The sequence below is a fragment of the Saccoglossus kowalevskii genome, chromosome 21, assembly GCF_978046115.1.
Source record: "Saccoglossus kowalevskii chromosome 21, keSacKowa6.1, whole genome shotgun sequence".
Classification (NCBI taxonomy): domain Eukaryota; kingdom Metazoa; phylum Hemichordata; class Enteropneusta; family Harrimaniidae; genus Saccoglossus; species Saccoglossus kowalevskii.
In genome coordinates, this window is record NC_140661.1 from 27,442,332 (window position 1) to 27,456,794 (window position 14,463).

The 14,463-nt window shown below is 32.6% G+C and overlaps 1 protein-coding gene across 1 annotated transcript in view; it reads right to left on the reverse strand.

Moving 5' to 3' along the window:
• Positions 1–14,463, reverse strand: part of LOC102801582 (uncharacterized) — a 63,582-nt gene that overhangs the window by 11,226 nt on the left and 37,893 nt on the right. Inside the window, exons 4-9 of the mRNA XM_085495344.1 lie at positions 12,310–12,664; positions 11,844–12,096; positions 10,693–10,751; positions 1,715–1,741; positions 1,008–1,052; positions 786–859 (exon numbers count right to left, since the gene is read on the reverse strand). Coding sequence (XP_085351470.1) covers positions 786–859; positions 1,008–1,052; positions 1,715–1,741; positions 10,693–10,751; positions 11,844–12,096; positions 12,310–12,664 — 813 coding nt within the window. The remainder of the gene's footprint in view (positions 1–785; positions 860–1,007; positions 1,053–1,714; positions 1,742–10,692; positions 10,752–11,843; positions 12,097–12,309; positions 12,665–14,463) is intronic.

A 14,463-nucleotide genomic window follows, 5' to 3' on the forward strand; every position in this document is an offset into this window, starting at 1 on the left:
AGAAGATCTCAATGAACTCAACTGAGATCCAACCTCATCATTGTTCCTGAGAAGATCTCAATGAACTCAACTGAGTTCCAATCTCATCATTGTTCCTGAGAAGATCTCAATGAACTCAACTGAGTTCCAATCTCATCATTGTTCCTGAGAAGATCTCAATGAACTCGAATGAGATCCAATCTCATCATTGTTCCTGAGAAGATCTCAATGAACTCAACTGACATCCAATCTCATCATTGTTCCTGAGAAGATCTCAATGAACTCAACTGAGTTCCAATCTCATCATTGTTCCTGAGAAGATCTCAATGAACTCAACTGAGTTCCAATCTCATCATTGTTCCTGAGAAGATCTCAATGAACTCAACTGAGTTCCAATATTATCATGTTTTAAATAAATAAAAAATATTATTATAGCTCTAAAAAAATAGAATTTTGTTCTGTAAATATCGCTATTAGCACATGTCTCAAATTGTATCAGCACTCATTTTACCATTCAAATTTGTCCTTATATGGGGTAAACTATTTTACTCTCATACAATCACACTACTACTGTAAAGACTGTATAAGAAACCATGGCTTCCATTAAAATGATACAATGCACCATTAGAGCACCTACACATACGAGAAATGATGAATTTTGGTTCTCAATTATTCAAAAAGCATGGATGTGACTTCTATTAGGGGTGCGGCTTCTCATACAGATTTTACGGTACCTCATTCACTCTGCTTGTTAACATTTTGAACAGAAATTTCATTTCTCATCCATTCACTTCTAAATCACTTACCCTTGCCACCATTCTCTTAGCATGCACAGAAAACCAAGACATGTAAAACAGCTGTCGAAGTTTACGAGTTGCCCCTAGTTACAAGAAATAGATAACAAATAAGTGTAGAAAAAACAAGAGGTTTGTATACTAAATGAGTGAGGGCAGTATACTCTTTCTGTGCGAATGAACATAAATATTACCAATATTTGGTTGAGAACAAGAAACACATGATAGACTTACAATTTCCAGGAAATGGAATGATCACTTTCTTCTTTTTAACTGGTTCTGGAAATAATTTTGAAAATTAGTATGTTGCTGATAATGAATTGTAATCAAAATTATTATTATAATTTATGAGATGGAGTGTGATTAAGTATTGTAAAACATGTTGAAAAAGCAACATGTAATTTAAGCGAATTGTGGTAAAATGACATAATAGCGAAATGTTGATTTAGCGAATCTTTTTTGTCATTGTTGATTTCCTGTTTTTCACGATACTTGTCTGTCGCGTGCCAAAACAAATGTGCAGTTATCACCTCCAGAAAAACTGGCAAGTGTAATTAGGAAGCGCCACAGATATTTAAGTTCCGGATTACTGTATACAAATCCCCAAGCGTTGGCCATTTTGAATTTATAATGAAGTCATTAGTGACATCTTGATTTAGCGAATCAGTTCTTTCGCTAAAAAGACATGCTCGCGAAAAAGATATGTTTTACAGTATGTTTGGCATTGTGTCTAAATATTTATTGCACAGTGTTTGTAAGTTTACAAGATTCTTGAATCATGGATTAAGGATTAAATCAAGGTTTAAATTTAAAAAAATATAAAAAAATGTAACACAGATCTGTCAACAAGTACATGAAGTCTAGATTAGGTTTTCTTAACTAAGAAACTTCTCAAAAGGTTGGCATGACAACAATAAAGATAAAACATTTATGTGCCTTACCTGGGGTCACCGATTTCACTTTCTTTTCTGTTAACAAACAAATAAACATAGAAAAAAAGTAGCATGCAATCATCAGATCAGATATGGAAAAAAATGTTCTAATTCATTATAGCGCAGTTTCCTCAATTTAGTTATATATAATATAAGGGTTTGTACCAATCACATAAATGTTTTTTATCTTTTTGTCCAGTTTCAAATGATTATAACCAGGACCTGCTTTAAATTTATTTGTAGATCTTTAGGTGGACTCACTACTCATGAAGTGTGGAGTGCGCCCTCTATGGTCAGATTATTCCATTTCTTGTTTTACAATCTCACAACAGACATGTTTCCAAGAATCTTATGTGTCAGAGAAAATCAGGGAATTCGATAGTAGTGAAAATTTTCCCTAAGACAGCGAGCAAGTCCAGCAATGTTCATTGGTGTCACAGTGAATTTCACTGTGTCCTAGGGAGTTACAGCAACCCACACCATTGTCCTAGGGAGTCACAGTGACTTTCACTGTGTCCTAGGGAGTTACAGTGACCCACACTGTTGTCCTAGGGAGTCACAGTGACTTTCACTGTGTCCTAGGGAGTTACAGCAACCCACACCATTGTCCTAGGGAGTCACAGTAACTTTCACTGTGTCCTAGGGAGTTACAGCAACCCACACCATTGTCCTAGGGAGTCACAGTGACTTTCAGTAGGGTCCTTGGAAGTCACAGTAACTTTCACTGGGCCCAACGGTGTGACAGTGACTTTCACTGCAGACCTAGGTAGTCACAGACAGAAGTTTTCAATCAGGCACTAGTGATTCACAGTAACTTTCACTGTGTCCTGAGGAGTTACAGCGACCCACACCATTGTTCTAGGGAGTCACAGTGACTTTCAGTAGGGTCCTTGGAATTCACAGTTACTTTCACTGGGCCCAACGGTGTGACAGTGACTTTCACTGCAGACCTAGGTAGTCACAGACAGAAGTTTTCAATCAGGCACTAGTGATTCACAGTAACTTTCACTGTGGCCTGAGGAGTTACAGCGACCCACACCATTGTCCTAGGGAGTCACAGTAACTTTCACTGTGTCCTAGGGAGTTACAGTGACCCACACCGTTGTCCTAGGGAGTCACAGTGACTTTCAGTAGGGTCCTTGGAATTCACAGTAACTTTCACTGGGCCCAACGGTGTGACAGTGACTTTCACTGCAGACCTAGGTAGTCACAGACAGAAGTTTTCAATCAGGCACTAGTGATTCACAGTAACTTTCACAGTGTCCTGAGGAGTTACAGCGACCCACACCGTTGTCCTAGGGAGTCACAGTAACTTTCACTTTCACTTTCAGTAGGGTCCTTGGAATTCATAGTAACTTTCACTGGGCCCAAAAGTGTGACAGTGACTTTCACTGCTGATCTAGAGAGTCACAGACAGAAACTTTCAGTAACTTTTACTGTGTACTAGGGAGTCACAGACATTTATCAGTTATAGATAGTTGCAGCTAACACACTTTTCAGGAATTTCAAAAAAATTTGCAAAATTATTCGTTTTAATTAGTTGTTTCAGAAGAAAAAAAATAGCTTTTGAATTATGAACTTCAATTTGTATGCATTTTTTTTTCAAATTAGAAAAGGCCACCTAAGTAGAGTTTAATTCTTTAGGAAAAATTGTGTTGATTTGATGGATACAGTTTTGGGCTCCCAAAATTTGTATTTGCTTTGTTATTTATTTGATGGAATTTCCATCTGTTGTAGTGTAGTTGTGTTTTTAAATTTCCACCTTTTTTACTAGTTAGACTTGGAAATCTGGGAAGTCATTAACTTGATGTAGAGACTGTAAATAAAGACATGAACACAATAACAACAAAAATCAGGTAATTTGACAATGATGAAAGTTATTCCGTTTCTCATTTAAATTTTAAAATCTGCAATTATTTAAATACATAACTGACATCAGAGCCAAATCACATGACTCAAAAAAGATATTATTAGTAAGAGAAGAAAACTAAAATCAAGGGTAGGTGCACATGAAAGAAAGATGAAAGATGATCTCATTTAAATCACACACAAAACTATGGGACTAGAATAAATCCTGAATCTATGATTCTATTTTAATGTTGATTTGAACAAATAGAAATAAAAGTATAAATATAGAATATGTGTTGGAATAATATGAATGAACAAATCTAATACACTTTTCTCACAGGAATTTTCTGAAAAAATTAATTCATGACTGGATTTGAAAGCCAGAAACAAAAATCTTGTAACTGAAACAGTTTATGAATTATGGATGAATTATGAATTTCAATTGTATCAATCTCATCTAATTTTCATTTCAAATTTACAAGGGTTTTCAATATGAGAAAACTATTGTTTCCATGGAATATGTACAATTTGTAGTGCATTTATATTCTCCACATTTTTAGTGAGTCTATTTTGTATGTTGGCTCCAAAAATAGGTTTCATTACCAGAAACATTAAAGAACTTTTATAAGAAAAAAAAGTGCAGACAGATTTGGACAAGAAAGTCTGTTGGTTAAAAGGTTAAGAGAAGAAGTAGTGTTATAAAAAAATGGTTTTACTTATTATTATTGGTGGGTATGTCATGCATACTACTGAATATAATTAATTTCTTTTAGTTGATTTAATATTTAAGTTTGAATTTGTCCTTTTGTTTTTATAATGGTTCTTTTGTTTTTATCTAACTATAGAGGGCAGCATTACATATTGTATTTTACGATTTGGAGCACAAGAAATGTATCACAATTGTGGAAACTCTATATTCATTATCAACAAGTATAATAGTTTTATACCTCTGACAAATCAGACTACAAAACTATGAAATACTAAAAAAAGTCTTACAAATTTAATAAATACAACCATCACGTTTATACAGACAATGAATTCAGTATTTTTAAACATTAAATTACTAGCCATCCACAATAATTGTGCTGTGTGCTGTGACCATAGGTAATACTATGCTAAGATGCAGAAAAAAAGTTATTTCAAAGAATTGTCATTAAAATTAAATTTTTTTTATTTTTCAAGAAAATTGACTTTCTCTTTTTTTTTTTTTCAATTTCTGAAAAGGTGTCTAAGAGAATGCGACACACAAAATTAAAATTGGTATGAAAAAAAAATTGTCTGGGGCTAAAATTACATCATTGATAGTAACAGCATAGTTAGATGTTGCGACCTGAATTAAAGTTCATAATGCCAGCAGCAAAAAGTATGTTACTTACCGGTGAAAAGAGTTATTTTGTGCACTAACAAAACACAATGGATGACTTTCAATAGTATGCTTTAATGTGTTTTTATTTTCTAGCAAAAAGGAATACCATAGCGAGCATGGTCAATTGTTCAGACAAAAAACAGCAGTGTTTTAATCTTGCAAGAAAGTGTTAAGATACAAGTACGGATACCATCTTATTGGCAGGGTATAGTTCCTGGCATTTCAGAGCAATGTCTGATTTTATGAGTTGATCTTTACACGACATCTTGATTTTAAGGCAAGGCATGATATCACTGGTTTACATATTCATACATTGGGCCCTGAACATGCATAATCTTGAAAATGTAAATAATGATTAAATATACAGTTTCAGGTCAAAATAAGGTTGAAATACTTTCTGAAAAAAGTGTTATATATTATTTTTAGACAACAATTTCTTTGATAATTTTGAACCAATCAAACAATAGCTACTGTACTTATATCAAATATTTAAAAAAAAAAATATGAAACAAACGTTGACTTTGTTATAAAAAGGGTTGAATGAAAAGTCTTACCTCACAGTAAAACTTGAAATGACAAAATAATATCAATTAGTTTCTTGTGTTCATATAGATTAGATAACTGAATGATGCATGGAACAAACAGCCCAGGAACATGAATAAATATAAAACATAGCAAAAATTTGGGTAAGGCCAGACTTTTATTATCCCTTGTTTCACGAACCCGCCAAATGAACAGGAGCCGAAAATGAAATAAAAATAAAATTTTATTTCAGCGTAATTTCTCGCGCCCGCCGACTTGTAAGTGCAAAAAATTGCTAAAAAAAACTTATTTTTATCTTCATTTTTTTTTCGCCTGCCGCATAACAACCCCAAGTTGCATTTTCGTGGAAGTATCATGATCAAAGTACCAAAGTCTTGTGCAGATGAGAAACAAGGTTATACATGGAATGAAATTTTATTTCATTTCTTCTCTCCGATCAATGATCTCACTTACAATTCTTTGAGAATCACACAAATCTAATGGAAAAAAATAATTAATTTTATTTATTTTTCGCCCTCCTCAAAAAAATTGCCTTATAAAAACTCAAGAAACAAGGAATAAAAAAAGTCTGGCCTAACAAACAATGTATCTTTAATACACGCATGGGACCCACATCAAACACGAGTGCTGTATTTTGAAAGATTCACAGATTTATTAGCTACTGCGAGGCAAACTTTGACAGATGAAAGTACCGATACAACTGCGGTATACTCTTTAATTTTGTTATTTCACTTTTATGTTGTTGTTTTTTTAAGTTATACTTTCATCGATTAAACACATAAACATATATCTACTCTATAAACATATAACAATACTCTGCTAAATAAACAGGTACCGAACCTTTGACATGATGCCATCCTGCATATCTCTTTTCTCAGTGACCTAAGGTGTCATTACTTGAAAAATATGGCATCCTTTATTGGGGTTACTTTGTGCCATTTTATTGGCGCAGCATATTGTCCATAGTTCGTGAAAAGAAAAGACAAAAGTGTGTTTTTTTTAAAGTTTGTACTTATTGTAATAGAAAAGATTTGAACAAAAAGTGGGATGGGCTAAGAGTGAGAGTCTGAAAAGCTTTTCACCAATTTTTGGGATGACATAAACCATGTAAAATCCTTTCAATTTCCTAAATTTATTATTTCATTCATATGGTGTTAAGAAAGACCAAATAAATAATGCTGAATACATGTTTTATAGTTTTTCCTTGAATAGTTTTTAAAGTACTAATAGAAAAGAGTTCATTTACTATCTTATGGCATTTGTCTTTTTTTGTTGTTGTTCAAAATGGCTGACCGCTATTGACTATTGCTAAGTAACTCCTTGACAACCACTGTGGGTTAAAGGTCAAAAACCTGAATAGATGTGCTGTTCACAACCAAATCCTTTAAGGGGTTGACACGTAGTAGACAATGAACACAATTTATCCCACTTAACAGATTGAAATCTTAGTTTGTTTATTTTTATACAAAATTCTCCATGGATACAAGAAATTAGGTCCTTGGATTCAAAATGGAGGCAACAAAAACAAAATTGAAAATATTTCTGTATTTAAAATCATCACCTGAAGCTGCTATATGCAGGAAATATAGTAAAAAAAATGATCTTTTTTTTTTCCTTTAAAAAACATAAAGTGGAATACCTCTATCTTAACAAACTAACATAGTCTTCATGACAAGTTTAATGAAAATATACAAGACTATCAACTCATGCATTAATGGGAAGTGGGAAAAATATTTCTAAAAATATTTTCATTAAAATTGAAAATAATAATTTCCAAAATATTATACATTGTCATCGATATATTTACTTTAACGTCCTATCTTTGGCATTTTATTCTGGTATAAGGATGAATAAGTGAAGCAGATTGCGACAGCAATGTGAAGAAACAGATGATCACTTCTTGCAAAAAAAATACTAAATTAAATCACCAAGAAACAATTTTATTCATGAGGTGTTCATAGTGAATGTTCCTAAAATCCAGATTTGAGGAAATAGGAAATATGTTTTTCAGCACAAAATTCTATATATCGGTAAAATAAAAATTCACTTGCTTTTTTTATAGCAGTAATTTTATTTTGAAAAAGAATACAGAAAAATAAAGCTCTGCAAATTTTGGTGGGAAAACGTCTTTTTCATCTGTTGTCTGTCTGTCTGTCTGTCTGTCCGTCTGTCTGTCTGTCTGTCTGTCTGTATGTCCGCAAATTACAAATTTAAATACCTACAGTAACAGTAAGCTCATTTTATTTGTTTATGAAATCAAAGACACAGCAGTAATGAAGTAAACTGCAATGTGAAATTGATGAATTTTTCTACAGCAAAGAATTGGGGAAAATTTGCAGCGTGCAAATAATAGTTACAGCTAGTCTATTGTTCAGACATAATAGTTAAAGCTAGTCAATGGTTCAGGCATAATAGTTATAGCTAGTCTATGGTGCTAAGCATGTTCAATGATGAAAAAAACACAAGTGATTTAAACTAAATATTATATATTTAAGCTTTCTACATCAAATAAATAAAGTCGTCAAAAGTTTATAGAGGACGGATTGACCCTGTATATTATGATATTAACTGCAAAAAATGTTGGCAAGAAAATGTGACTACCACGGTATAATAAAATAATATATTTATTTGTCCTATTATGTGTAATTTGGTAAAAGAATATAATTAGGCCATATCACCTAAGTTAGTTAGCAAAATGTTTTTAATGAAATCTAAATAACCAGTGATTATTTATTTTTGAGCTAAATAAGGAGTGTTAGCAGCTTTATGGAGCAAAAGTTGAAGATAATATCTATGATTTCAAAATTTAACAGTTCACAATATTACTGGAGTAACAGTTTTCCTTTAAAGGTTGTACAGTCTGAAAGGCAGATACTTCAATAATGGTACCATCAATAATTAAGACCAAAATACTGATTGTCAGAAGTGGATTTTCAGATATTGAACCTACTGTAAAATACTTTATTTTCGCTTGGAATTAATTTTCGTCATTTTTGCTAAAGAAATGATTCAGTGAAAATAAAATCCAGCGAATATACCTTTTTTCCTATCTTTTACATTCAACTCACCAAAAATCAGTGAAAAAAATTTCATACAAAACACCTAAAAAGTCTTTTCAGCTAAAATTAATTCCAGTGAAAATAAAGTATTTCACAGTATGTAGTTTTCCAGTGTAATTAAGTTGGCCATTTTAGTATGCAAACCCTGAATATTATATTTTTATATATTTTTATATACACTGACATTTTTTTCAAAAAGTGATGGTTAACATAGTTGGTACCCAACAAAAAACAAACCCTCTTAGATGTATCAATCTTAAAATCCTTTGCCACCTATGGTAAAGTTTTCACTTTTTTTTTCAGAATTTCACTATGTTTGAAAAAGAAATTTATGTCCTATATGAAAAGAAAAAAAACCTCTTGCGAGTAAAATAAATGGCAAGACAAAAAGCAAATTTCAATTTTAATGAAAATGGATGGAATCTTTGATTACAAATATAACTTTGAATTACATACAATTCAAAATTTTAGTGTTCTTTCTGAAAGAACTATTTTTTATATACAACTATTTACCATACACATAGGGAGCTATGCTAATTTATGCAAATAAGCAAACTAGCCATTATCACATGACATACTTATTTGCATAAATTATGTAAGAGAAAAACATAAAATAGTAGAAAATGGACATTTTCATTTATGTAGTTTGAATATAATACATGATTATTTGAATACAGCTTTTGCCAAGCAGTAAAATTCACAGGTAGACTAACCTGAAATAAAATTGTATCTACAAATATCATTAGCATGTCTTGTCCTGTCTTACTATAAACACAAATCTTTTTTTTTATAATAATAATAAACCTGACTCATATTTTTGAGGGAAAGAAACAATAAATATATATTTTCAACAATTTCCTTTCAATGTTTTTATTATCAGTCTAGCAAGGACCATTTTCCTGATTCATGATTATTAAAGTTCAATAAACACAAAGCACTGCATTTTCACATCTTTCCATTTTATTAAAAAATATAGTTTTCTGTCATACCAGAGTATAAAACTGTTTTAAAAAATAGCATACTTCAATTTAGCCAGAAATATCAGGCTGTGTTTGGTCAATTTCTCTCTGAAATTTGAAATTTTGGAACATCAGCCGAAAATTGCAAAACATTTGGCTGTTACCTGTTAACTCCAATGATCAGACTATTCCATTCTACAAATAAGGGGTACAGCTCATTCAGTTGCTATGCCAACAGCAGCCACTATATATTTTGAGAATATGCTAATAACAGATTGCACAGGAATGATGTGAAACCCCATAACAGTGATTGGTGTTCACAAGTGAAAGCAGTTGAAGTATGACACAGCAGTGATATGTTTGTTTTCGTCTCTCTCCTCCAGTTATGTTATCTCTCTCTCTCGCTCTATCACACTTTCATCACTCGCTCTGTCCCTGTCTCAAAGGCATATCTTCGGCCCATGCTCAGTAGTAGTAGCCATAGTCTGAAAAACAAACAGAATTTCCAAAATGTCAGTATTCCGAAATTGGGGGATTAAACACTAATTTTTTAATGCCTTGAGCAGAGCAGAGTTGTGTGAGTGGTTACCATGCCGACTAGGCCTTGGCAAGTGCAGAGGAGAGAGAGAATTGTACAGCTTACATATGTGTTGCATTTGGGACTGGAGTCCGGTCGTAGCTGTGTCATACAACAACCTGAATAACTATAAAATTTAGAAATTAGTAGCGACACACAAAATAAACAAACATCTTTCAACTTGTAAAAAACTATTTTGTTCAGATTCAAAACATCAGACAGCATTGAAATATTATTATAAAAATTATGATCATTTTGAGATAAGAATGGAAACATTGTAGATGATGAATTAAAACAAAAAAATGAGTGAGCTACAATGCTTTGTGAAACGCCGATACTATAGCTACATTTTTTTTTTAAATTTCAATTAAAAAATAGTTTCAGAAAATGAAATAAGAGTTTCCTGTGATCGCATATTTGTAATCGATGTGCATGATAACCAGAAAAATGAATACCTTTTTAGACCCTAATTATTAATTTTCTAACGGCATGCATGACACGAAATGAGTTAGCAGAAAACGTGCATTGAGAAAGACAGGAATAAAAACAGAAGGACGCAGATAAGAAATATTGAATGATACCGTTACTGAGACAGAGAAATGGAGCAAGGCTTTTTGGAAAAGCAGTTGACTTACTTGGTGCTTTCAAAGGTTCAACTTCTTGTGGTCCCGTAGGAGGCGGCGGAACTCGATTCCTATTATATGTGCAGCATAACAATAAACAGAAAAAAAAACAGACTTATAATTAAATGATGCCTACCTTGTGGTGGCGGAGCTCTACGCCTATATCAAGTGAAAAAAAGAAAGAAAGGTGAATTGATGCAAAAGCATGACATAACTTTTAACCCTTTGAAGCCTTTTTCCTTCCTAAATCTAGTTGTGGCATTTTGCAAATTTTTATGAATTTTTGTAAACTCAGAGAATTTGTGAAAAAGTGGACATCATTTTCATTTGTCCACGGGTCTTGATGAAAATTGTTTAAAAGCGAAAAAAAAATTGATTTTGTTAAATATGACATCAAAAGTTGACTTTGTTATTCAAAGGGTTAAAAGAGCTAATAATTGGCAAACCAAACACAAATACCAGGGGTTTCATTAAGAGCCGGCCGCCGGTCATATGGCCTGCTACAAGCCCAAATTGGCCGTCTACTTTCTGTTCTCCATTGGCCGCATACACCGGTCTCGATGCAGCGCTTCCCACTGCCAAGTCTTTTTTTTTTTTTTTTTTTGCATTTATGAAACCCCTGCAAATACATTTTTTTTATTTATCAAAAATTGCATTTTGTTTCAGCATTAGAAAAACTATGAAAAATATATCAAATACCCATTTTGAAAATGGCTGATATGTATAATTACGACAAGAGCAGCATGCAGAAGCTGAAAAGAAAGCTGAAATTGAGACAATATGTAATGAACAGTGAAGAAGAACAAAGCATTTTTTCAGGAGTAACACTCAACATAAATGTAGTGACTCTTAAATAAGAATATTGTTGCAGTTTGTTCAGTAATTTTTAATTATTATAAAAATTTAAACAATTTAATAATTTTCCCTCCAAAAATTGTGCATGTTTTTATGAATATACAAGTACAAAAATTTCTTTCTTAATTTTTACCAAATAAACACTATTTTTACATTCTCCACAGGTTTCAATCCAAATTATTGTGGGTTTATTTTAAAGAAAGACACCAAAATATGACTTTCGTGTTTCCATTGTTTCAGAGTGACAGCATTTTATCCATAGTCTATAATTCAAAATTAGAAATATACCTCACCATCCTGATACTTACGTGTCTAAAGGAGGTAATTGATACATGGGTGCTCCTCTTGGCATAGAATAGTGGTGATGATGTACCGATGGTGGTCGCCGGGACGACCCGCCAATTGATACTATTTGTGGTACTGATGTTTCTACAGGTGCTACAAGAGGAACTGACGCTGTCGATCCAAAACTATGCGACTTCGGTATACTGCTTAACATCATTTGTTGCATTATAATTTGGTGCATTTGCGCATTTTGCATCATCATCATTTCCATCATATCTGGAAAAATGAAAAAAAAAAATATTGTTAATTCATTGATTGAGAACCACTCAGATATTTTCTCATTCTACTTTGTGTACTCAGGTTCAAACTTTTCAGTTTGTAAATATGATATTGGATTACATTTGTGAAAATCATGTTGCCATTGCAAATGATTCAAGACACATTAATGCATTATAAATGTTGTAAAATTTAGTTGTGTTTGAGACTCACCAGCCTTGGTGTTCGTAGGCATTGCTGGCGGCGGAATTTGTTGAATAATTGCTTGTGGGTGCTGCTGAGGTGCTGGTAGCTGCTGAATTATTGTAGGCATCTGATTAGGTGCGCCCTGAGGTGGGTTTAAAGACTGCAAATAGAGGCCATTTTGTTGTTGTCGAGAGGGAGCCGGTTGCGCCTGTCGTACTGAGTCGTTTCTTATAACATGCTCTACTATCTGCCTCTGAGGCATGCTGTAAATATTTTGATTATCTGGAAGCGATCTTGGAGATGGGAGTGGAGTGAGGTGCCTTCTGTGGTAGTTGCCGCCGTAAGAACGGGGTCTGTGGTTCATATCTTCACTCTGCTCAGCCTGTAAATAATAAAACAAACAAACAAATGAATAAACTAAATATTAAACTATATATTTATTTCGTTCTTTCAATAATAGAGAGAGGGATGAATGATTAATGAAGAGATTAAGTTTGTCTTGCACATTATGAGGTTTGGAAGTGATTCAATGAAAAATCTTTCTATCACCATGGAAACCTAAATATGTAGAACCCATTATTAACTAGTATGGGTAATTTCAGACTTAATTGGTTCATTGGTTGTTATTCAGTGAGTTCGCTACAATGTATATTTTTTGAAAGATGTATCCTAATGTTAAAGTCAACTTTAGGTACTTTTCATAGAATAAACCTGACAAATATTTTGAATAATTTCCAAAAACTTTAATCAAGATCTTGAGCCAATGGGAAACTATGTCTACTTGGGATTATGGGAATATGCATTAAAATGAGCATACTGTTGCACCTTATTCGTGTGAGAAAAATGTCACTCACAATCAAATGATGAATTTTTAACATCAATAAATAAGAAATAGAACTTTGCGATGTCTTAATAAATTAATTTACCCCCCCCCCCCACACATTTGTTTCATGTCAGCATGTACATCAGTTCGAAAAAAGCTTGCAACTTTTTTTGTTTCTGAAAAATGGTTAATAAAAAAGGGAGACAGGGTCATAGAACCTCTCAGAACTGGAAACAAATCTGTTTTTTTAGCCTTCATAAGATGAAGTGTAAAAACATCCATATCTAGAAGTTAACAACATCAGAAAGACGTTGGGATGAGTTGATAGTATTAAAAGTATAATTTCCTCTTGAATTGATCAACACAACACAGCATTAGATGCATCTTATCAACTTATCTACAAGACAAGATCACTAGTAATTAGGAATTTTAACCATCTATTATGTTAACCTGGAGATTTGATCAGTTTGACCGTTGCCGTGACAATTTATCTTGGGGCATTTAAGGTTCTCAATTCAGTGCGATTGGAGCGTGATGAACTAATTAGAAATTACTGACCCAACTGCAAAATAGCGAGAAAATACTTGATTATCATGCATGACCGCTAATGGTGTCACATCCTGGTATTTAATTTAAATAAATTTAAATTTTAAATAGTTTCTTCATTAAATTGTTCACAAATATATTTGTTTTTTGTTTTTATGCTTTAAAATAGAATGATCTTCCAAGTTAACAGATTTGCATTCAATTCAGCAATACTATTTCTTTCCCAAAAAGACAAAATTAAATTGGTCAGTTTTTCAAATAAGAGTTTGGTTTGTTATGAAATGCATGGAAACAAGAAATGTATTTTTGTAAATATTTTGCCAGTCACATTTATCTGTTCTATTTTTAGAAATTTGAAAAATGATGTACTACTACTCATGTTAAACCACACAAAAAAAGGATTCTCAAGTGTTACCTTGTAGCTATTAAGTGTCTGGCACTAACTAATGGACAACTAATATCCTCAGATAAGTTGTCACATAACACTAAGAACATAAATCAGTCGTCATGGAAGTGCTACAGAATAATTGGGAGTTAATTAATTGGACATCAGTTCACGATCGTTAATGTGTTTGGTACTAAAAAGACTAAACACGGGATGTCAATTATGTTTCGTGTGTGCAACAAAATTTAGAAAAATTCTGAAGAACATGAAAATGAAACAAAATGAAAGTATTGTATTCAACTTATAATTGATTTCAATTTTGTGTTAGTATTTGTTGCCATGGTAATAGTTCGCTCCTAAGAAAAATCTACATTAATAATAAATTTCTCACTGAAAAATAGTTATGCAATATTTAATGCATTTTTAA